The sequence below is a fragment of the Dipodomys merriami genome, unplaced genomic scaffold (genome assembly GCF_024711535.1).
Source record: "Dipodomys merriami isolate MVZ:Mamm:240054 unplaced genomic scaffold, mDipMer1.0.p SCAF_3, whole genome shotgun sequence".
Lineage (NCBI taxonomy): Eukaryota > Metazoa > Chordata > Mammalia > Rodentia > Heteromyidae > Dipodomys > Dipodomys merriami.
The window spans coordinates 66,057,051-66,082,219 of NW_027204492.1; the positions used below are offsets into that span (position 1 = coordinate 66,057,051).

General features: G+C 39.3%; 1 protein-coding gene across 8 annotated transcripts in view; it reads right to left on the reverse strand.

Moving 5' to 3' along the window:
• The window catches only part of Arhgef9 (Cdc42 guanine nucleotide exchange factor 9), a 230,862-nt gene that overhangs the window by 64,240 nt on the left and 141,453 nt on the right, over positions 1 to 25,169 (reverse strand). For 4 of the 8 annotated variants that reach the window (XM_070040197.1, XM_070040199.1, XM_070040201.1 and 1 more), the window contains one exon: positions 24,776 to 24,955. The exons of the other annotated variants lie outside the window; for them this stretch is intronic. In XM_070040197.1, coding sequence (XP_069896298.1) covers positions 24,776 to 24,955 — 180 coding nt within the window. The remainder of the gene's footprint in view (positions 1 to 24,775; positions 24,956 to 25,169) is intronic. 8 annotated transcript variants of the gene reach the window in all.

A 25,169-nucleotide genomic window follows, 5' to 3' on the forward strand; every position in this document is an offset into this window, starting at 1 on the left:
AAGAATGGAGAAATTTTGATCAAAGGGCACAAGGCTTAAATTAGACAAGAATACATTCTAGAGATTTATTGTACAGTATATTGGGACTACAGTTAATAATAACTTATTTTACATACAAAATTGTTGAGAATAAATTTTAAATGTTCTTAGAACAAAAAAGGTCTCTGAGGTACAAATGCATATGTTAATTTAATTATTCCATTGTGTGCAAGAATGCATATCACAATATATACCAGAAATACATTCATTTTAATCAACATTAAAAAAAATAAAATGTTCTCTCCATTGGTACTCACTAGACACTACGTGGAAAATAAGTTATACAACTTGTGGGTGAGGACAGGAAAGAAAAACTGGGAAAAAGCAAGGGAAGGGGCGACTGTTCAAAAAGAAATGTACTCATTACCTGACTTGTGTAATGTTCTCTAAATACATATTTAAAGGAAATGAAATAATTATAACAAAAAGCTAATTGCACTCCCATATGTATGGCAGCAGTATTCATGGTAGCTAAAATATGGGAAACAACATGTCCTTCCGTGGATAAATGGATAAAGGTACAGTATATAAAAAACTGAATATTATTCAGACACAAAATAAGTATGTCCTGTCATTTATATCGTCATGGATAGAATAGGAGGAGAACAGAAAGACAATGCATACTTTTACTCATTGGTTGAAACTAATAAGGCACTCCTATAAAAGAATGGAACCAAAGAGTAGTGACCAGAGCCTGGTAAGGGAATGAAGAAAGGAGTGTGTGAAAAAGTTCAATAAGGTCACCAATATGAAGTTAGAGCAGAAGACTAGACAGCTCTTTTTTTTGGTTTTGTGCCAGTACCGTGGCTTGAACTCAGGGCCTGGACATGTCCCTTAGCTTTTTATTTTGCTCAAAGCTGGCATTCTGCCATTTGAGTTACACCTCTGCTTCTGGCTTTTTTGTGGTTAATTATAGAGTCTCACAGGCTTTCTTGTCTGGGCTGGCTTAAACCTATGATCCTCTGATTTCAGCCTCCTAAGTAGCTAGGATTACAGGCATGAATCAAGGGTGCCTGGTTTCGCTTGACTCTTCTTTAGCACAGTAGGATAACTACAGGTTAAAACACTTGAACATATTTCTTCATGAGTATAAAAGAATGAAATTCCTAACACAAAAATGTTTCAAGAGATAAAAATGCTTATTATGCTGGTACGATTATTACATTGTATATGTGTGTGTTGAATTACTATAATATACTCCATAAAGATATACAGAAAATATATCTTAGTCAACTTATTGAATAATTGATAAATAAAACAGAGTTTAAAAAATAAATCTGGGTTTCTTCTCACTTCACTGAAGTTTTAATATAAAATGGTTCAAGTTCAAATAAAATATTCTGGGATCAGAGAGGGTTGATGGTTGTACTACTTTATAAATGTACTAAATCCAATAAACTGTACTTTGTGTGTGTGTGTGTGTGTGTGTGTGTGTGTGTGTGTGTGTTTGCCACTACTGGAGCTTGAACTGGGGCCTGGGCACTGACACTCAGCTGTTTTGCTCAAGGCTGGAGCTTTACCACTTGACCCACAATTCTACTTTCAGCTTGTTTTTGTCAGTCATGGGGCTTGAACTCTGGGTCTGGGCACTGTTCCTCAGCTCTTCAGCTCAAGGCTAGTGCTCTACCACTTGAGCCACTTCCAGTTTTCTGCCAGGGCTGCCTTTGAACCATAATCCTTAGATCTCAGCCTCTTGAGTAGCTAGGGTTACAGGTGTGAGCCACCGGCACCCGCTACTTCCAGCTTTTTGATGGATAATTGGAGATAACAGTCTCATATACTTCCTGCCTGAGCTGCTTCTAACTGCAATCTTTAGATTTCAGCCTCCAGATATAGGCATGAGCCACAGGCATCTGGCTGTAAACTCATTTTTTAAATGGTAAATTTTATAATATGTGAACTACATCTCTATAAAAATAGCTAAAACTCACTATGTAAGTAAAATTGTCCCCTTTGATTACTCCCATTGTGCCTATACTCCTCATCTCTTGAGGAAATCAAGGTCATGAAATTTTTGCACAGAAAAAACCTATGCATTTATGCTTTCTCCAGTTGATCATCACCGTCCCATGAGTCATACTGATGTTTACTTAGCCTTTAGTGAACAGGTTTTTAACATCTCTAGTAGCCCTAATTCTAAAGAAGAGGTAATATAACATGCATGTAGTAGAGTTGTAGTTTGGTTCTGAAGTATAAATTCCCCTCCCAAGACTCATGTGTTATTAAAGGCTTAGTCCCCAGTACAGCAATGCTCAGAGATGGACTGTCTGGGAAGTGATTGTATCATGAAGAGTCTGACTACCTACTCATCAGTGGAGTAATCAATCAATGGATTAATTGGGGATGGAAACTTAAGAGATATGATCTGGCTGAAGGAGTAGGTTCATGGGAACATTTCTGTGGGCTATACCTTCTTTCACTTATCTCCCTCTATCTCCCTCTTGATCTCATGCGCATTCCTTCCTTGCCACCATAAAGTGAACAAGTCTTTTATGCCCCATGTTTCTAACACTGTGATTTTCTGCCCTACCACAGTCTTAAAAGCAATGGAAACAGCCAGTTATGAAGTAAAACCTCTATAACCATGAACTAAAATAAACCTTTCCTCCTTTTAAATTATTTCCCTCAGGTGTTTCATCACAGTGATGAAAGGCCAACTAACAAAGTTAGCTCCCTGATGAGTTCAATAAAGGCTTGAGCAGTATCTTAGAAAATTAATTTACTCCTGGATCTAGTAGTGTAATGTTTCAGAGAAGGGAATGTGTTGGAAATATTGTCTAAATCTCACCTCAGCATTTTCATAGGCCAGATCTAGTCAGCCAGAAGAGAGTAAATAGTAGGCCATCCTGATAAAGTGCAGAGCTATTGCCAGTCACATTAAATTATAGAATCTCAGAACTGGAGAATAAGAATTATACAAGGAAATGGAAGAATGTCTAGTTTAAACCAACCTCTGTTCTCCAATCAATGTATAAATTCCTCTGAAAACATCCTCTACCAGCATTTGCTTAGTCTAACTGTGTGAACAAAGGAGATCCCTGTCTCCCAACGTAGACCTTCTTTTCCCATAATTCTAACCATAAGCAGAGCCTTCTGCTCTGCTACTGTGTAGATTAAGGCACTAGCTAAAAATCTTGATTAATGTTGAAAAAGGACAAAACATAGATAAGGCAGTGAGATTAGAGGGAACACAAACTCTTCCTGTAAGAAAGGTCACCAAAATGCCTTTCTCTGCCACCACAGTGACTCACCAGCACAAGTGTGGGGATGCACAGGTAGAAATTGGAGAATGAAAGGAATTCAGCTGGTGCAAGATACAACTCTGTCTCTGTCTCTGTCTCTCTGTCTCTTGTCTAATCTCTCTCTCTCTCTCTCTCTTTCACACACACACACACACACACACACACACACACACACACACAGACTTATTTCCTATTTCAATGCTCAAAATCCAGTTTCTAAGAGGATAAGGCATTTTCCTGGCACAAAACCAATCATCATGGTATACACAGTCAAGCACAGAAAACCACTCCTCAAGGGAAAGAGATTTAATAACTGTCACTAATTACACAAAAGATCATCATAAGAATGTTGCTAACAAATTGTTCTCCCTTTCTAGCATGGACATAATGAGAAATACTGAGCTTCAACCACAACAACGAAGGTTTTGGTTGTACAACTGACAAAAGAGAAAGATTGGAGGGAGGAAAGGGAAAGGAAAGACAAGGTTGGGCACATTGGCTCATACACAGCTATTCAGGAGGCAGATACAGAAGAACCATAATTTGGTGCCAGCCTCAGGGAGAGGAGTGAGATTTTGTCTCAAAAACAAACCAGGCATGATGTTGTGGACCAGTTATATGGGAGACAGAGGTACGGAGATTTCATTCTTAGGCCAGTCACAGTCAAAAGTACCAGGCCCTATCTGAAAAATAAACAATAGGAAAGGACTGGAGGGGTGGTCTCAATTGGTAGAGTGCTTGCCTAGCAAGCATGAGGTCTGCAAGCATGCTGCTCAAACTACAGTTCAGCAAAAATAAATAAATAAATAAATAAATAACTGTTTTCAAAAAAGGAAAGACATGTGAGAATGTCCTGCAATTCATTGCTTTCCATGGACAAATCAGACTAGGCCTGGCCCATTGAGTTCCACTGTACTCTAATACATACTCATGACTTCAGCCAGGCCACATATTCTATTTATTCCAACATAGCCTATCTATTCCTACCACCACATTCCTGTACCCTCTAATGTGTAAACTATAGTATCTCCCCAAGAAAGTTTTTCTCCCCAAGAAAGCTTTTCCTAGTCTTTTCTACCATTCAAATTTTGTTCCTAGCTTTCCTAAAAACCTACTTCCAGAACAGTAACTTTCCACAAATGCTCTTACCTGGGCTTCTAAGCAATCCTGCCAGGCAGGTGTTATGATTTCAACACAAAATGTTCCCCCTAGGCTCATGTGTTGAATGTCTGGCCCCCAGCAGGTGGCACTATTTGGAGAGGAGGTGGAAATTTTGTGAAGTGGACCTAGTGGGAGGTAGCAAGTCATTGGGGAAGGGTCTTTGAACGTTACACTAGGTATCCTGGTCCCTTTCTTTTCTCATTTATGGCTACCATAAAGTGAACAGACTCTGTCCACGTGCTCTCACCACTATGATGTTTGCCTTACAATAGGCCCAGAATCAATGGATCCAAGGACTATGAATAGACATGATCCATCAGTGCCTGGAATATCTTAGATTCTGTGGTCATGAAAATAATACAGCAAGCAAAGTAAGCCTTATTAGTCCCATTTCCCAGGCGAGAAAGTGAAGGCCAGAGATGGGGATGCCTCACAGTGACTAAAGCAAGACCAAAATTTTACACAAGTCTATGACAGAGGTAATAGTGCAGATTGAGTGCCTGACTATAAATATTGTCTCTACTAATGCATTAGACAGTAACAGTATAAGTTAATTAACTTTTCTCATCCTTTTTCCCCAATCTATAAAACAGAATAATATCAATCTACTTCATAGGTTGTGAAGATCAAATAAAGTAATATATTAAAACTCTTAGTACAAATAAAATATTCAAGGCACTGAGTCAAGTATTAGCTTTTCTTGTTATAATCCTTTAAATTGATGCCAGCTGTCCTAGAATCATGAGGCAACATCTGAGAAAAATATGTTCTCTCTCTAGTCAGGGAAATGTTTTAGAAAATAAATTTGTAATTATTATTGTAATGTCACCAAATTTCTCATGTTATAAATGTCATGTCTGGCCAGGCATTGGACCTATAATCTTATTTACCTGGGAGGCTGAGATCTGAGATCCTATGGCTCAAAGCTAGCTCTGGCAGAAAAGCCCATGAGACTCTTACCTCCAATTAAACAGTGAAAAGCCTGAAGTGGAGATGTGGTTCAAGTGGTAGACCACCAGGCTTGAGGGAAAAAGTTAAGAGACTGTGCCCAGGCCCTGAGTTCAAGCCCCTAGTACCAGAACAAACACACAAAACTAGGAATAAAAGCTAAAAAGATAAATGTCATATCGTTCACTTAAGACTTTGTATAAACACACATACCCTCACACCAGAAGGAGATTTACTTGCTTGGGCTAGGGATGAACATGTCTTTTGTTCCATGACATAACTCTAAGGTAAGAGAGTCAAACTGGAGTAGGTTGGTGTGTAGAGAAACCTTTCCCCAATGGCATAGTTTCCTCTAAAAGTCAAGAAAGGTAGGTTTCTTTAAGATCAAATGAGTTCTACCCTACCTCTAAGTTTTATCTTTTCATTGGTTTTCATGGGCCTATCCTGACTAGACCTTGATAGACTTGAGTTTACTAGTAAAGTAGCCACAAAAGGAGTGTTTTGATAGGACCTATTTATGTTCAATTCTTCTACATTTCCTTTGATTTTCTTTTTGTTTGAGCTAAAAGAAAGAGAGAGCTTCTATTTAATCTGCCTAAATATGGAAGTACAAAGCCTTGCTGTGCCTGATTTCATGATGAAAACCACAGTAAGGGAAGATGCTGGAAATCAACCTGACCTGACTTAGTCATCTCCCCAAAAGCTTGCATTTATCTGACAGGCATTCAGGAAAGAAAGAAATAAAACAAAACATAAAAGCACATCAGTGTGATGACCTGGAAAAGTACTAGTTTCAGAGCTACACCTTAAGCTTTCACCTTAGGAAGCCTTATTATGAACAAAAAAACCAAACCCAAAACAAACCAAAACAACCAAAAACCATCCCCAGTCCAGCTTTAAGTCTCCCTTTGGCAGTAGTTGGTATGTGCCTGACTGTGAAGGAGGAGGCAGTGGGGGTGTGAGGGATTTCATGAAATTAAGAGAGCATTTACACAAGTACTTTCTAAAACCCTTCCCTAGCTAGAGAGGACCATTTTCCTCAGGTCTTCATGGATCTATATCCAAAAGGGGACAACACAGAAAATACCAACAACTTAGTAGATCTCACCTATACTATGACATCCATTAGCGTAGGTAAGTCTTATTCTTCAATCCTGCAGAACTCTACAAGCATGTCAAACTTGGCTAGTTCCAGAATCAAGGATCCCGTAAAACATTTGTTGTGTGTGTGCATGTGTCCCATCATTAGAACTTGAACTTAGCCACACACTCTCAGTTTGCTTGCTCTTAGGTGGTGCTCTACTACTTAAGCCATGCCTCCAACCCAGGTTTTTTGCTCATTATTTTGGAGATGGAGTCTCAACCACTTTTCTGCCCTGCTTGACTTCAAACCATCATCCTCTAGGTCACAGCCTTCTGAGTAGCTAGGATTGTAGTAGCTAGGTGTGAGGTACCCAGCACCTGTCTGCTTTTTGGTTTTGTATTTTCGGTATTATTGGAAGTATGAACTCAGGGTCTCTTGTGTGCTAAGCTGGCCCTCTATCATTTGAACCATATCCTAGACTGTGCCTTTGGTATTTTTCTGTATATGATGAGGTACTTTCCTATGGATATTCAACTCATATACTTCTTGCTGACCATAACCTTTACCTATCTTCTTACTTCATCCTGCTAAGTTGTATCCTCCAGGATCATGGAGGAAGAAATAATAGATTGACAGCTAATGAGTATGAAATCTATTTTGGGGGTGATAAAAGTTATGTAAGTTAGAGAAGACAAAAATGACCACTGCACAATACTGTCAATGTACTAGATTATATGTTTTAAAATTATACATATGGGTGAATAATTGTATTAATTTTGCCTCAATACAAAAGATTGTATCTGGGTATCTGTGGCTCATGCCTATAATATTAGCTATTTGAGAGGCTGAGATTTGAGGATTATGGTTCAAAGCCAGCCCAGGCAAGAAATTCTATGAGACACTTAGCTCCAATTAAGTACCACAAAGCCAGAAGAGGAGCTATGGTTTAAGTGGTAGAGTACTAGTCAAGCAAAAAAGCTGAGGGATAGTGCCCATGCTCCGAGTTCAAGCCCCAGGACTGGCACCAAATAAAAAAAGATTGTAAAGTATGATTTAGGAATGTTCTTAGAATTTATCTGTCCAATCCCTCCATCTTCCAGGAGGGAAAACCAAGGCCTGACAAAAGGAAAGAATTTCACTAGTCACAAAGCTTAGGCATATATAAGTTTTCTCTGTATAAATTCTCATTTTTACCAGAGATCCTCAGTAGGCATTTGGAGGTCAGCACTTGGGAGAATGAATCTTAAACCAGATCTTCATTGTACAGATTTGGAACTCATTGTTGCTTTACATTGTCTATCTCTTTGATTCCTGGTTCCTATATTTTACTAGTTTATTGAAGCACAAGAAGTAGATGTTGGACCCACCACCTTATGTCTTCTGCCTACTAATGCTACAGTTTGTTTAATGCACTGGAATTTCTCGTATTTCCAGTTGGGAGGGTGTGACCTAATTTGTGTCCTCATCCTATCTCATTCCACATTAGGAAAGGTAAGCTCTAGGACTTGGCCACAACTCAGATTTATCACAATGTACTAAAATCACAAGGCTACTGATTTTGTCCCACAAGTAACACCATTTTTTTGTTGGTCATGGGGCTGAACTCTGGGCCTGGGTGCTGTCCCTCAGCTCTTCAGCTCAAGGCTAGCGCCCTACCACTTGAGTCACAGCACCACTTCTGGCTTTTTTCTGCTTATGTGGTGCTTAGGAATCGAACCCAGGGCCTCATGCATACAAGGCAAGCATTCTAACACTAAGCCAACTTCCCAGCCCAGTAACACCATTTTTAAAGGACCCTTAAGAGTAAAAATATTCTTCAGCTGGGTATGGTGAAACAGGTCTGTAACCCCAACTACTTGGGAAGTAGAAAAAGGAGTATGGTAGTTTGAGGCTAGCCTGAGAAAAGGAGTAGTGACATTTTATCTCAAAGGAGCAGGAGGTTGGGGCAGGACTGATGGTACATGTCTGTAATCCCAGAAACACAGAAGGAAGAAGTAGAGGACTACAGTCCAAAGCTGGCCTCAGGCAAAAAGCATAAAACCCTATTTGAAAAATAAACTAAAGCAAAAAAGAGCTAGGAGTATATCTCAAGTGGTAGAGTGTTTATTTATCAGGCACAAGATCCTGAGATCAAATTCCAGCACTGCCAAAAAAAAGAGAGCAACCTATGCTTATTTAATATGTGAGCTTCAGTCTGCCCCACATGCTGCCATCAGGCACAAGCCCTACTGAGCAGCAATGCCAATAACCTCAATACCTTAATAAGCTTATCAAAAACAACTAAAGAGTTTGACCAATGGGCAAAATGTACAGGTCTATTATTATAGTTCTTCCTTTCCAAAGCATCTTACAAATGATTTTATTTCCAATCTCTTCTTGGCCTCCTATGTGTGGCACAATATAGCACCATTCATTTGCTTATAAATGAAGGCTAACTGCTGAGGTACTACCACAGTAACCTTATTGTGCCTCTCCATAGAAGCCAGAACAGCCAAGAAAGCATGTTGTCCAATTATATGTTCAGTAGGCTCATTAGTCACAACACCATTCCTATAAATCTTGAAAAGCCTGGCAGTATCAATATGCCCAGGACTTGCCCAGTACTTTGTGTCCTTATACATGTGGCTGAAAGAGATAGAACAGAAGCCTCATGTACCCAGATGGCTTCATCCTAGCCATATACAGATAGGAGCAGCAAAAAGCTGATATAAAAGGAATGAGTCATCTAATGATGATTAAAGATGAAGACCCAGAACCTTAGAGGCTCAGCCTCTCTCTTGAGAGGGCTGGCAGATTTGGTTTCAGGCTACAGACTTCTGAAACAGAACAGAGTGATAGTGATTCCCAAAGGGTCAGAGAGGTGAAGGGAAAATAAGGATACTTCTTTGGCCACTAACATTAAGACTATCCTCAGTATTGTGACAGAATGCTTTCTATATGCTAACAATAAGTTAGATACTATATCATCAATTTACATAAATAAACTCACTTAAGGACAGAAAGAATACATGGCCCATGGTCACTTTGATAATAAGTGAGAAGGTTCTGGTTCTAATTCAGAAAAATTATCTCCATAGCTAGTGGTCCTGGCCACTTATGCCCTTCTCATGAATAGAAGCTTCCAATCAACAAAAGAAGAGTGACTTGTCAGTACAGAGGTAAGATCAGGACAAAAATATTTTAGATGTGTTCAATCAACAGCAAAAGCGCTACATTATAGATTATTCCTAAGATCTGAACTTTGCTGGCTCTGAGTCAGCAACCATTGCTCACTGGCCATTTTAGGTAAGATTAACAAATTCAGGCCTTTGGCAAAAGTCAATTCAATTGTGTCCAATCAAATGCGAGTTTCAGCAAGAACCTCCTTTCCTAAATAGGGACTCATGAATAGTCTCAATCAGTGACTTTTGAAAGCATTACTAGTAAGACATATGGATTTTATTTACATGTAGAAGATAGATGTAAAACATATTCATATGTATGGGCATGCATATGAGCATAAATCTCCACATACATAATTATTTAAACATAGAATATGAATCAAGCTACCAGGAGACAAAAGGAGATAATAAAATGGAAATAAGGAAGAGGGTGAGTCAGATGCTGGTGGCTCATGCCTGTAATCCTTGCTACTTATGAGGCTGAGATCTGAAGATCGTGGTTCAAAGCCAGCCTGGGCAGGAAAGTCCATGAGACTCTTATCTCCAATAAACTACTTAGAAAAAGCCAGATGTGGGTCTGTAGCTCAAGTGGTAGAGCATTAGCCTTGAGTACAAAGAGGCTTAGGAACAGTGTCCAGGGAGAGAGAGAGAGGGAAAGAGGGTGAATAACTGTGTAACATATAGCAAGTATATATGAGAGCATCCTAGAGAAACTCAACAAAAGGTAATGATTAATAAGGAAGATGGAAGGAAAGAAAAATAGATTTCTGTGGGTAAGAGGGAACTAGTAGCAAGTGGGTATGCCTGGGAGGAGGATAAAGAAGATTGAATACTATCAAAACAGATTATTTGAAATTATGAAAGTGGAACACAGAAATCTTTTGGGGATGCTATCTTTCTTAGAGGGAAGGGTGCAGGGAGAGTGATAGAGGGGGTGAGGTTGATTGGAATATAGTATAAACATGTTTGGAGATGTAACAATGAAATCCTCACTGTGTAACTAATATAAGCCAATAAAAAACAGTAAGACATATCAACGCTGATAGCATCTCTTTGATGATCAATGGGAGCAAGTTTCATAAGACATACTATCTGTCCAAAGATTTGCACAGGGAGGGTATTCATACCACTTAAAAGAAAATTCTCAGACTGGGCAATGATAGCTCATGCCTATAATCCTAGCTACCCAGGAGGCTGAGATCTGAAGATTGCAGTTCAAAGCCAGCCTACAGGAGAATCCATGAGACTCTTATCTCCAATTAGCTACTAGAAAACTGGAAGTGACACTGTGGCTTGAAGTGGTAGAGTGCTAGCCTTGAGCACAAAAGTTCAGGGACAGTGTGTAGGCCCTGAGTTCAAGCCCCATGACTGAAAAAGAAAAACAAAAGAAAAAATTGGGAAAGCATGAAGGAAGGGGTGACACTGTCCCAAAAGACATGTATTCATGTCTACGGCCATACCACCCTGAACGCTCCCAATCTCGTCTTATCTCAGAAGCTAAGCAGGGTCAGGCCTGGTTAGTGCTTAGATGGAAGAAATGTACTCATTATCTGATTTATGAAACTTTAATCCCTCTGTACATCATCTTTATTATAACAATAAAAATATATTATTAAAATAGAAAAGAAAAGAAAATTCTGTTAGGTGCAGTGTTGCACACCAGCAATCCCAGCACTCAGGAGGTTGACACTGGAGGATAATGAGTTCAAGACTACCCTACATATAGGAAACTTGTCTCAAATCCACCCCCACTACCTATTCACCCTCACAAAAGACAAAACAGATGCTTCCCAACCATCTTTAAACAGGGTTGAATTGGAAACTGGTTCTGCCCTGCAGTCTGAACTACTCATAACTCTGTTTGGATCATATGCCATCATGGAACCTTCATTGCTTCTTCTTATAACTGTAACTGGGATGGGGAAATTTCTTCCATGAGAAAGGATATGCCAAGTAATACATGTAGGAAAGAGAAAAGTTTGATGAAAGAGGGGTGGCAGAATGAAAAGAGAAAAATAAATATAGGAAACCTAGATCCCTTGTCTTCACTTTTTACAAAGAACTCTAGGCCTCAACAACTCCAAAAAGATTTTCCCAAATATAGCTGTATCTTTTATCAGCAGAAAGTTGGAAAAGTGAAACAGCCATTTGAATTTAGAAAGGCCTTACTTATATCTACCTTTAAGGAAATCACGTGTGTTTTGCTTTTTCCAGCATCATGCCTATAGAAGAACTGACAGGAAGAAGCTTGAACATAGTGTCATACTTTACATTATAAAACCTCACCCTTAGTCTCCTTGTAAATAACTTGGTATCTTCCCAATATATCCATATTACTCTAGCGTGATTTGTGGAAAAAAAAACAGAAATTAAGTTGACTGAATCCTCCTGTTAGCTCTACTTCTTTCTGTTTAGAGCTAAAGGGCTATGTTTGGGAGAGAAATGAACTATGCTTCAATTGAGAAAGACAAGTAAAACAAATATTGGCTCACAGTAAAGTTCTCAAAAAAGGGAGAAAGGCCCCAGAGAAGAAGACAGTTTGTGTCCCTGTATTATAAAGCTTTTGGATGATATGACAATCTAATGTTCTAGGATCAGACAGATTATGTAAGGACTTCAGGAAGGTATCCTATTGGGAACCAATAAGTGCTGGCCAGAGATTAATCTTACCTTTTTGGGACTGGAAAAGACTCAGTGCACGCAAGTAGCTCTGGCCTATTTTGGCCTCAACTCAGCCCACTTGTGAATCTGGTACCCATTTTGGTCATCACTCACCTGGTCAGGCTCGATGCTCTGGGGAACAAGTTATCCCAGTGGCTGGAATAAAAAGGGTTAAAAGAGAGGTAGGTAGCAGTGTGCTGGTTTCTCACACCTGTAATCTCAGCTACTCAGGAGGCTGATACCTGAGAATTGTGGTTTGAATCCAGCCTAGGCAGACAATCTGAGAGATTCTTATCGCCAATCAACCAGCAAAACTCCATAAGTGGAGGTATGATTCAAATGGTAGAGTGCCAGCCTTGAAGGAAAAGCCAAGCAAGAGAGTAAGGCCATGAGTTCAAGCCCCAGTACCAGTGAGAGAGAGAGAGAGAGAGAGAGAGAGAGAGAGAGAGAGAGAGAGAGAGAGAGAGAGAGAGAGAGAGAGAGAGAGAGAGAGAGAGAGAGAGAGAGAGAGAGAGAGAGAGAGAGAGAGAGAGAGAGAGAATATCTCTAAAGCCAAACTTGGTACATTAGAGTTCCATAGCCTGAATGAATTCTAAGTGGATCAACAAAGGGAGAAGCTGGCCTAGGCAAAACCATGAACAGGTCTGGATACTAGCAAACATAGCCAAAATGATCAACAAGCCAGGCTCTTATATGGATGGGCCAAGAGTACATCCTACTTCAGATCAGGAGAAAAGCATGTCATCCATTGGTAACTGAGAACTAAAACTCCTGCCATCAAGAAACTGGTGCTCAACAACAATGAAGAGTCATAAGACAGTTGCCAGTGTCAAATTATAATGAGCTTGCCTGAACAGTACCAAGGTCAGTCCTTTGCTGGTTAACTGCCCTCTGTACTGACTTGACCATCTGCCCTATCTACAACTAAACTAGTCTTGAACATTCAGAGGAAGAACAAGTATAATCCTTCATGGGAGCATAGTCTTCAGACTTGTTAAGTTCCTTTCATATTCACTAGATTGTTGAGGTCCCCCAGTGATAATGAGGAATGGACAAGGGACACAAACCATTGAAGAATGAGCCCCAAGAAACTTACAGTTTAGTCACTATTCAAAGTGATTTGAGTCTCTATAGATGGTCTCTCTATGCACTCATTTTCTATAACTAGTGATTGAACCTGTTATGTTCTGTTAATCTTTAAACTCTAGATATTAAGGAGGGAAAATTGAGACCATGTTTGAAAAGGCAATTTGTAGCATGCTATTCAAATGTCAGGATTGGATACTTGGGAGAAAGCAAGATTTACTGGCCCTATTTACAGGCTGGAGGGGGGGGGGAAATGCTCATAAATATGAAGAAATGCCACAGATCACATCACTCACACAAGCATTAACTGTAAACTGTGAAGTCAATTCCATTTGACTCTCATATCAGTCCTCTAGAATTCAAAGTACTTCCTAGGGGATAAGAAGCCTTTAAAACATAGACTCTGTGGAGTGCCAGCTGGCTCCAAACAAAGGAACAATTAAGCAAGTGGGCTTTCTAGTCCTCAGTATCCATGGTGTTTTGGCCATTTTGTTTCTTTACTTATTTCCTTTCCTGCATGTAGAGAGAGCAGAATCTAGGGCTTGAACACTTAATACTTCTGCTAGGTTTCTACTTATAAGATATAGGTAGTTTGGCTGAAATTTAGTGTAAACTATATCTATATGAGAACAAGATGGATACAGCTTTGAAAAAGTTGAAGTTATGGTAAAAAAATGAATGAGAACATCATTAAAAACACTGCAAAATCGGTACAGTAACATTATGTTTTGAATGGCCTTTAAGGTAGATTAGACTAAAGAAAATATAAACCCAGAAAATACATAAATCTTTCATTAAGTATTTTTTAAATAAATAATTTAGCTTTTACTGGTTTCTGACTTTCAGCATCAAATGGATAAATCACATTTTTTTACTGCAATTACAGGAGAGAATAGATATTATAATTTTTATCTTATCAAAATAAAAGCACAGCTGCTGAAGTTTGGAAGAATAATGAGAGAGGAGATGTACGGGTGAGAGGGCCATAGGTGGGAGGATGAAAATCATATCTTACAAAATTGGAAGTGTGTGGTTAAAAGATTAAGAAATGGGGCAGAAATATGATGTTTGAAGTGGAGTGGTGACTAGAAGTGGGACTGAGCAGTGACAGATTTTATTATGGGTGGGCTGAAGAAATGGATGATGGGAGAAAATTTAGTTTTAAATTTTATTTTGAACTGAAAATCGACTGGCTTTATTCCAAAATTCCAGAATCAAAAGTTAAAAAATATTTATAGATATAAAGGCTATTACCAGAAGATATAAAACAGAAAGGTTAACAGGGTGTGGTGACACATGACTGTAATCTTATCCATCAGGAGGCTGAGGCAGGAGGACTTTGAGTTTGAGGCTAGCCTGGACTATATGGTAAGATTTTTGTCTCAAAACAAAAAAATGCCACACGGGAAGATGAAAACTTGTAGTCAGTACCAGTGGCTCACATCTGCCCTTGTCTCGTATGTCTGTACTGATAATTTCAAATAGCTTGCAAATAATACTATAAATATCCAAATGGGCTTGGTAGAAAAAAAAGTTTCACCATCCTTGATAGAATGTGGCTGTTCAAAGGATAGGAAGACACAGCTTCACAGATGAATTGCCTCTTGCTACTATTTTGTGTTAGTTTTTCCCTCAACATTTTTCCTTCCACTGACAGATGACTCAGAAACAAGCTCTTGTGGATGGGATGCTACCCTGTCGACAGGTGGGATGCAATTTGGTCAACTGTCAAAGGTACCTTCCGATTCCTTGTACTGCCAAGCCAAACCTTTCCCTCTCCACAGAATAGGTCTGTCAACACAGTTTGATGTACTGTTCCAAGTGGTAGCAAGGGGAAAAACACTTCTAGACTCATGGAAGAACCTCAGACTGGTGAAGAGGATAAGCCCTTTAGAAATTATCTAGTCCAAAATGAAACAGGCTTTCTTGGGATTGTGGGGGATGGGTAACAGCATGAAGATGGACAGCTAATGGAAGGGATGAATGATAGTTTATTTATATATATGAGAATAGAGCAATGAAACCTATTGTTTGATCAGGATACATTTTATACATATGTGTGGAAACATCACAGTGAAACCACTTTTTATATAGCTAATGTATGCTAAGATAAAAGTAAAGACAGTTTAATGAGTAACAAACAAAGTGAAGCAAAACAACAACAAAACTACCTGTTCTAAGTCTTCCAATTGTCAATGAAGTCACTGAGGCCCACAAGAGGAAAGGCATCCTCCAGGGAATTGGCAGCAGAGTCAGTAAACTCAGGTCTTCAACTTCCTAATCCAATGACCTCCATTGACCTTCAGTAGGCTCCTTCTATTTGATAACCTGCCATATGTTTCATCTCTTATCCTCAGGAGCTCCAACATTTCTCATTTCTCCACAGAGAATGCCCCTTGCCAACAAACTGATCTTTGTCATGTCCACAAGGCACATTTCTAATTAGAGAAGGGACTCTTAAAGGTGATAAAAATCTCTTAACTGCAGTTCCTAATTCATATTCCTGTTTTGCTCTCTTAACATCATCTGCTTACAACCTTGGCTCCTCTAAGGCAAAAATGAACATTGCTTTAAATCATACTGAATCTCAGTCCCAAATCCAGTCAAGAAATGAGAAGGAAAATTATGTTCCCTAAGGAATGACAATGTCAACTGAGCAGCACAGCCCACTCTCAGTGCTAGAGACTTGATACCTGAACTTGGAAGAATTACCTGGGTCAAGAAACAGCTAGATTTAATATTTTCTCAGAGGTGGACAAAGCTCCATATTTAAAACAAAATCAACTCCAATTAACCAAATGATGTACTGGATAATGTAATCCAAAGCCTGTGCACTGTGAGAAGCCATTAAGATGGATCATATGAATGTAAATAAGTGCTAACTATGACATTTTGAATTTTAATTGAAGGGAGAAAAATCTCTGTAATCTAAGGTGAAAAACATTCCTTGATACTATTGGCCATAACTCACACAAACCTATGTTACCTATAGGTCTATGAGCAGGACCTTTTACATAGATGTTAAGGCTAGAAGCTTATGACTGTTCAAAGCTTGATAAACAACTATTGGCACATCTAAACTTATCCCAAGAAAGCAAAACACTGTTTTCATTACTATAAGATGAAAGGTAATTCATTAAGTGTTAAATGTTGTTAGTATCCAAATCTTGTCCTTTTCTGATTGTGCTAAAGCCCAGAAAGCAGAGGATTAATATTCAGAAGAGGCAACAACATTAAAAGTGATATACTATGGTGAAAAACCAGCAAGTCCTTTGTCAGGTGTCAATAGTTCATACCTATAATCCTAGCTACTCAGAAGGCTAAGACTTGAGGATAATGTTTCAAAGCCAGCCAGGGCAGAAAAGTCCATGGGACTCTTACCTCCAATTAAACAGCAAAAATCCAGAAGTGGAGGTGTGACTTAATGGTAGAGCTCCAGCCTTGAGTGAAAAAGCTAAGCAAGAACATAAGTCCCTGTGTTCAAGCCCCAGTACTGACACAAAATAAATAAATGACAGAAAACATATGAGAAGTAATATGGACATTACACTTATTAGACAAAACTTAGATCAACAGTCTTATATAAGATTTAGGAAACTTGGTTCCCTCCCTCCCTCCCTCCCTCCCTCCCTCCCTCCCTCCCTCCCTTCCTTCCTTCCTTCTTTCCTTCCTTCCTTCCTTCCTTCCTTCCTTCCTTCCTTCCTTCCTTCCTTCCTTCCTGCCTTCCTGCCTTCCTGCCTTCCTGCCTTCCTGCCTGCCTTCCTTCCTTCTTGAATTCAGGGCCCGGGTGATATCCCTGAGTTTTTTTGGTCAATACTAGTGTTCTATCATTTTGAGCTAGTTTCACTTCCAGTTTTCTGGTGGTTAATTAGAGACAACAGTCTCACGGATTTTTCTGCCCTGGCTATCGTTGAACCACAATTTTCAGCTCTCAATATCCTGAGTAGCTAGGGTTACAGGTGTGAGCCACCAGCGCCTGGCATGGAAGCTTGGTTTCAAGTTCTGACCTTGTTGCTAATTTCTTACGTAAGAATGCAACTCATTTCCATTCTGTGGGCTTATGTTTCATTAGGACTTACACAATAAGGGATTCATGTTGACAAGTGGCTGCAAGCTGGATTTTAGGTGCTAGTTCGATCCTTACAATACTTCATTAAAAATATAAATTCCTGGTCAACATTTTTAGAATATAGAGGGTCTTAATATATAATAACCTTAAAGCAGGTACCAGTGGCTCATACCTGTAATCCTAGCTACTCAGGAGGCTGAGATCTGAGGATCACAGTTCAAAGCCAGTCAGGGCAGGAAAGTCTGTGAGACTGTAATCTCCAATAAACCACTCAGAAAACCAGAAGTGGTGCTGTGGCACAAGTAGTAGAGAACTTGCCTTGAGCTGAGTTCAAGCCCCACAACCAACAAGAACAAAAACAAAAAAAAAATAAACCTTAATATATACAACTTAATATATACCTTAATGATGCAGGGTCTTGCTATATAGCACAAAATATCCTTGAACTTGGGATCCTCCTACCTTAGCCTTCCAATTGTGTGATTATAAGTATGCACCACCATATCTGGCTTATGTGAAATTTTAATCTTTGGCTTTTCTTAAGAAGTGGAGTACCTGGCTCTACTGGGGTTCCTACCCCCTACAGAGTACCCTGCCAATAGGAAGCATCCAAATAAGTTTTGTTCCCTTTAAATGGAACATGGATTTCCTAATTGGATATAGGTCCTTCAATTACCTTTTGCTCAGTCTGCTTCATTAAATAAGTTAACTACCTGGGCCTTATAATCATCTAAATTGGGCTCCCATGGCAAGATGGGTCTTTTCAACTCTAAATCTATCGGGTGTCTGCTGTTTCATATAGGACTCTGGGGTAGGAAACCTTTTCTCTACCAAGGGTTATTTAGGTATTTACAACATCATTTTCAGGCTATGTAAAAATATCAATATAGGCAGAGGCCACAGGCAGCCAGCAAGAAGCACACTTGTCTGTCCTGTCATGTACCAAATGATTTTGGTTTGAATATTTTTTCTTCCTCTAAAGGTGAAAAAAATTTCACAAGGCTCTTTTTATTGTATTTGTGTATGTGTGTGTGTGTGTGTGTGTGTGTGTGTGTGTGTGTGTGTGTGTGTGTGAGAGAGAGAGAGAGAGAGAGAGAGAGAGAGAGAGAGAGAGAGAGAGAGAGAGAGAGAATGTGAGTGAATATTTGATTTGTGCTAGTACTGGACACTGTCCCTTAGCTTTTTCTCTCAAGGTTGGCACTCTACCACTTGAGTGAGGCACAGCTCTACTTTTGGCTTCTTGGTGGTTAATTGGAGATAAGAATCTCAACATCTTTGCTGCATGGGATGGCTTTGATCTGAGATCCTCAGATCTCAGCTTTCTGAATAGCTAGGATTATAGGTATGAGCCACTGGCACCTGGCTTAAGACTCTTTTGATTACAAAAAGAGATGCTAAATAAAGAAGAGCCAGGTGTCACTCTAGTGAACTAGAGAGGGTGGATTTCTGTGAAATCTGGTCTATTAAATGGCAAGAAATGAAAAGTAAAATTCTACTTAGGCCATCCTTTCATCTATCCAGTTCCTGATGACATCTGGGTAGCTGTTTTCTTTCTAACCAAACATACACCTTGTCACAAAGCTTCCATTCTCATTAATAACAGTATGTCATGTAGCTCATACACAAATTGCCCTTAAGTAGGCAGCAAGCTCTCCCCAGGATATGGCCCAAAGTCAGAACAAAGGTTCCTTTTGTACACAGTGAAAAAGGAAAACAACCTGAATGACTTACAGTTGGGGCCCTGCAGGCAAAGGAAGCCTACCACAGGGATAGGATTTGCTACTTAGAAACACAATCACATCCTAGCTGATTGCTCTCAGCTCCCATGAAAGAACTAAGACCAAGAAAGCAGCTAAAGATGTCAACAACTAGCCATAACTGATAGCAAGTTCTGGTTCACTCGAGCTGACCAACTGCTGGGAAGTTACATCAACTCTTGCATTGCTCTTCTAAAGTCACTTTCCAAGTATAGAAGGAAAAGAACCCAAACACACAAACACATACCCCTACTCCACAGGACATGAACATATGACTGGGTAGAGGATATGTATACATGGAAACTTCTTGTATATAAAGCATTTAGCCAAGACCCAATTATCTCTGTTTTACAAGAAGAAAAACTGAGCTTTAAAGATTCATAGGAAGGGGCTGGGAAGGGGCTCTATGGTAGAGTACTTGCCTTGCATGCATGAAGTTCTGGGTTTGATTCCTCAGCACCACATAAGTAGAAAAAGCCAGAAGTGGCGCTGTGGCTCAAGTGGTAGAGCGCTAGCCTTGAGCTGAAGAGCTGAGGGACAGCACCCAGGCCCAGAGTTCAAGCCCCAAGACCCCTCCCCCCCAAAAAAAAGATTCATAGGAAGGGCCGGGCGCAGGTGGCTCATGCCTGTAATCTTAGCTACTCAGAAGGCTGAGATCTGAGGATCACGGTTCAAAGCCAGCCCAGGCAGGAAAGTCCATGAGACTCATATCTCCAATAAACCACCCAAAAAACCAGAAGTGGCGCTGTAGCTCAAGTGGTAGTTTGCTAGCCTTGAGCTGAAGAGCTGAGGGACAGCATTCAGGCCCAGAGTTGAAGCCCCACGACTGACACAAACAAACAAACAAAAAAAAAATTCATAGGAAGGGGGCTGGGAATGTGGCTTAGTGGAAGAATGCTTGCCTAGCGGAAGAATGTTTGCCTAGCATGCATGAAGCCCTGCATTCGATTCCTCAGTGCCACATAAACAGAAAAAGCCAGAAGTGTGCTGTGTGGCTCAAGTGATAGAGTGCTAGCCTTGAGCAAAATAAGCTCAGGGATAGTGCCCAGGCCCTGAGTTCAAGCCCCAGGACTGGAAAAAAAAAGATGAATAGGAAGCTTCCCAATTTGTATATATAATGGCAGAACTGAGGCAAGAATCTAGAATTTTTAGAATCTTGTTTTTAACATAATTAACAATTGATGGGTCTAGCTTGGAGAAAACTTCACTAAGCACCATCCATCCAAGAGCTTGAATGTTCATACACAAATGTGCCTTCTGGTAAGGAATAGAAATACCCAACTATGTCAATTGTCAGTTTGGCCTACTAGCAACAAAGATATCCAATTGGTGTGAGGATTGAAATAAGGCTTTTCCTTGTTAATATAATACTTATTAGATGCCAAATAACATTTAAATGATGTTCTTAAAATACTATACAATCTGTGCTCAGGATGACTCTAAGTAAATTGGAAAACGTATCCTACAGTGTGAAAGTACAGCATTACAGGGAGTTATCCATTTACCTGCCAACTTTATAAGTGCTAATGAAGAGTTTCTCTAAGAGCCAGAGGTGTGGCTCAGGTTATAGAGCACTTGCTCAGCAAGTTCAGGGCCCTGAGTTCAAACCCCAGTACCACAAAAAAATAAGAAAGAAAAAGAAAAAGTTTAGTGTGACCTGACCCATTTCTGTGTCCTACCTAGACATATCAGAGCTTGATTAGATTTTAATTAGTACAACAGAGATGAAGGAGAAAATAAAATCATATAATAAACAAGTGGTAGACTCTTGACTAAAATTCAAGTCTGTTACTCCTAAACTAGATAGTACTGGTTTTCACAAGACCATTCTACCCTAAACCAAAAGCAATATAAAAGAATGGAGATAGTAATTGTTTTTCTGAGTCACTAAGAAACTCCATAGCCTCCAAAATGAAATCCCTTGGATATCAAAGAATCACAAAAATGTAAAGCTAGACATAGATAACTATTCCTGAGAATTGAAAGATCATCCTTAGAGCCAACATTCATATAATTCATGCAATAGCTTAATAATATCATTTCTTTTTCTATGACACCTCCACAGCCTGTCCCTGTTTCCATGTTACACTCCATTATTGATCTAATGACCATTTGACTGTGCTTAAAACAAATATAAAGGTTCACAATGGTTAAAAACATGTTCATTCTGGATACAATCTGGAATAACAAAGGAAAGCATCTTAGTTTTTTAAGGAATAAACACTAGTATAGTATAAAAATAATGGATCTCTGAATTATGATTTAAAATCTATCCTTATTGCTCCAGGTCTAGGATCATAGTATTCATTCTAGACTTGAACATGTGTTGTTGATCAACTAGTCACATGTGCCTACTGAGCAATTAATAATGTTGCTAGTGTGAACTTACATGTGCTCTAAGTATGTAATATATATCAGATTCCAAAACCTTAATAAATACATCATTAATAAATTTATAATGATAATACATATTATACAATATTTTGGATATACTATATTAAGCAAAATATATATGAAAAGTAATTTTACTTGTAATATTCTTACTCTTTCAATGTGATTAGAAAAAATTAATTTACATTGTGACACTCAGTGCATATTCTATTGCCCAATAGAAATAAAATGATCAGTTCTTTCTGGCACTCAAAAAATCAAATTTCTAAAAAGTGAAAAAGTGCAGCATGGAGCTCACTGGACATTGATGAAAGAAAACTACACAACTCGTGGGTGGAGACAGGAGGGAGCAGAAGACACTGTACAAAAGGAAATGTACTCATTACTTGACTCATGTAAGTGTAATCCCTCTGTATATCACTTCTATAAAAAACAATAAAGTAAATTAAAAAAAATCAATTTTCTAAGCTAGGCACTGGTGGGTCATGTCAATAATCCTACCTACTAAGGAGGAGGAGGCTGAGATCTGAGAACTGCAGTTTGAAGCCAGTCTGGGCAGAACAATCCCTGAGACTCATCTCCAATTAATCAGAAAAAAGCTGGAAGTGGAAGTGTGGTATAGTACCAGCCTTGATTAAAAAGCAAGAAGGCAAGGCCCTGAGTACACATGCATGCATGCACACCCACACACACAGAAAGAAAGAAGGGGGAGAATCATCTCAGGATTATTATTGAACTAGGCTGGATTCTGGGTTTTAGTGGTATATTTCTCTGTGATTCTATACTAAGTAGCTACTGGGATGTGTGTCTAGATACAGGGGTAGGCAATGTCCATCTAACACCACACTCTTCCTGGCCTTGGATTTAGGACCACCAATACTTATTCTTTGATATTCTGAAACCTGACTCTGCCATTTGCCTCCCAGAACCATCCTGGCTTGCTCAGTCATTCCCCCCTCATCCTTTGGCTTACTGTTTATTTTAAAAGTGACATTTCCCTGTGAGCAAAATGCACTTGGGATTTGAATATAGTTTAATCCTTCTTTTAGAGAGAGAGAAAGGCCTGTCAGCACAAGAGCAATACGCTTTTTCTGTTACGGGGCTTCACACTAGTCCTGAAGGCTCATGGTTATTGATATGCTCTTTCTGACTACGCTTGGGACTGATTCATCAACTAGCAAAGCTGAGTTGGGACACAGATAGCATTTTGAGACACTAATGAAAGATGCTGCATAAACATCAAAGAAAGGATTGAGTATTTCATTAGGAGACTCTCAGGGTAGAAGAGGATGAGAGGTCATTTTGTCTATTTTACTTCTCCTGGGCCATGTCCACACTTAAACCATCTCCATCAGATAACAGTGGATTGCAGTCTACTAAGGAAGAAAGTATCTTTCAACCCCTAGAGCCAGCCTTAAGTCTATGGAATTTCATAGAGCTAGTGAGTAATGATGATTATGATAATGATAAAACAAATTACCATACCTAATATGTGTCAGGTACCTAATATGTTTTAGTGCTGTGCTATATATCTTACTCATAGATGCTATTTAATTAAATCCTTATAAAAAAAGTCTGCTGTCTTTATTTTTCAGATGTGGAAAACAAAGCTTATGATATCTTTATGTTTCCAGAAGCCATAGATGTAGGAGTAAAGCTGTATCTCAAGTTGTCTGACTAAAGATGCCTGTCTCCTATTTTCATATCACACTGTCATAAAGTAACCTTGAGGAATTTCAGTCTCCAAGAGCTAGCTTAAGGCTCTCTAACCTTTTATTTGAGGCCAAGAAGACTTCTTTACTTAATAGAAGAAAATAACAAAAGGTGGCAGTCTGTAGTGAGAATCTTCATAAGACATCCTTAGATGCCTTTGCTATTTGTCTTGCTATGAAATAATTTTCACATTTTCTCTCATTCACTGTGACACCTTATAGCTATAGCAAAAAAACCCAAACAAACCTAAAACCTGCCTACACCATTTCACAGATGGGGGAAAGCAGAGTTTACATACCATACTCCAAGAACAAATTCCAGCTCATAATCTCAAGGAAAGCCAAGAGCTGAAATACCTGGCCAATACTATTTTCTCATAGCACCCTGGCAATTGGTGACTCAGAGTAGGCACTATTTTCCCCAGAACCTCTGTTAAAGGCTAGACTCTTCATGAGAAAGAAGCTAAGTCCTTGTATGCCCTTACAGCCTGCCTCTTTCCCATGTCCAGCACATCTTCCATCCCAATCAGCTAATCTTGCACAAGTAAGATCTGTAATCAGTAAGCTCTAGCCCCTAGAGGTCAGGGAATCACTCCCATATTAACAGCTAAAGACAATGCTATGATAACATACAGGGCTAATAACATTTCCCTAAATGAAGAAACAAGGCAAAGGCAACAGCAAGGAAGAAGAGGAAGGGAATATGTGAGAAGAGAAAGAAGAGGATATGGGAAAGAACTACAAGAAAAAGGGATGACAAAAAAGGGAATATAGAAAATGAAGAAAAAAAGACAACAGTGCAAAGTTTTCCCCAATATAGAGTTAAAATGGTCTTCAAAACAATCCAGGTCAAATCCAGAAGGGGAAACAAAAGTCCAAACAAGGGAAGGGATTTATAAAAAGATGGGAAATAGGGGAAGTTATTAAAATAGAGGCAAAAAGAAATTCTAAAAAATCAGAAAGATACCAGGCTCTGGTAGCTCACACTTGTAATCCTAGGTACTCAGGAGGCTGAGATCTGAGCATCAAGGTTCAAAACTAGTTCAGGTAGGAAAGTCTGTGAGATTTTATCTCCAATTAACCAGCAAAAAGCTAGAGTTGGAGGTGTGGGTCAAGTGGTAAAAAACCAGCTTTGAACAAAAATGCTAAGTGAGAGCTGAGGCCCTGAGTTCAAGTTCCATTACCAGCAATAAATAAATAAATAAATAAATAAATAAATAAATAAATAAATAAATAAATAAATAGGCAAAAATTTAAAAAGCCCAGTTCTGGAGTAGGAGACAGAAAGGAAAAAGGAAAAAGAAAGGAAAGAAAGGGTAAAGGACAGGGGAAGGGTAGGAAAAGTAAAGAAAGGAAAATAGGAGAAATCCACCAGGAGAGGATGAGCAGCAGAATAAAGGTTAAAGGGAAGCCTGGGGTAGGCATCCAAGGAGAAAGGAGAGGAGAGTGAAGGCTGACACTCACCCTCACAAAGCTGGCAGGAAACCATCCCTCCTCATCGTCGATCTGGCCCCACCACCAATCCTTGTTGGAAGCATCCAAGACTTTGATGACGTCGCCAGCCTTAAATGCCAACTCCCGGTTGGCCATGGTGACGTGATCCCATACTGCCTCAGCACTAACGATGGAATCTCCAGTGATCAGCTTAGGAGACAAAATAAGAATGTGTTCAGTCCATGCAACTGGCTATCTTGCTTGCCCTTTCTCCCACCTAGAGAACTCTACTATGTATGGAAAAGCTATATATTCTAGTGGTAAGGGGAAGGGGGTGAGGGTAATGACACTAAACTGCAAGCTCTGTTGAACCACAAGACAAACAATGCTGTCAACTCTCCATTTGTCAGTGCATGAAATGATC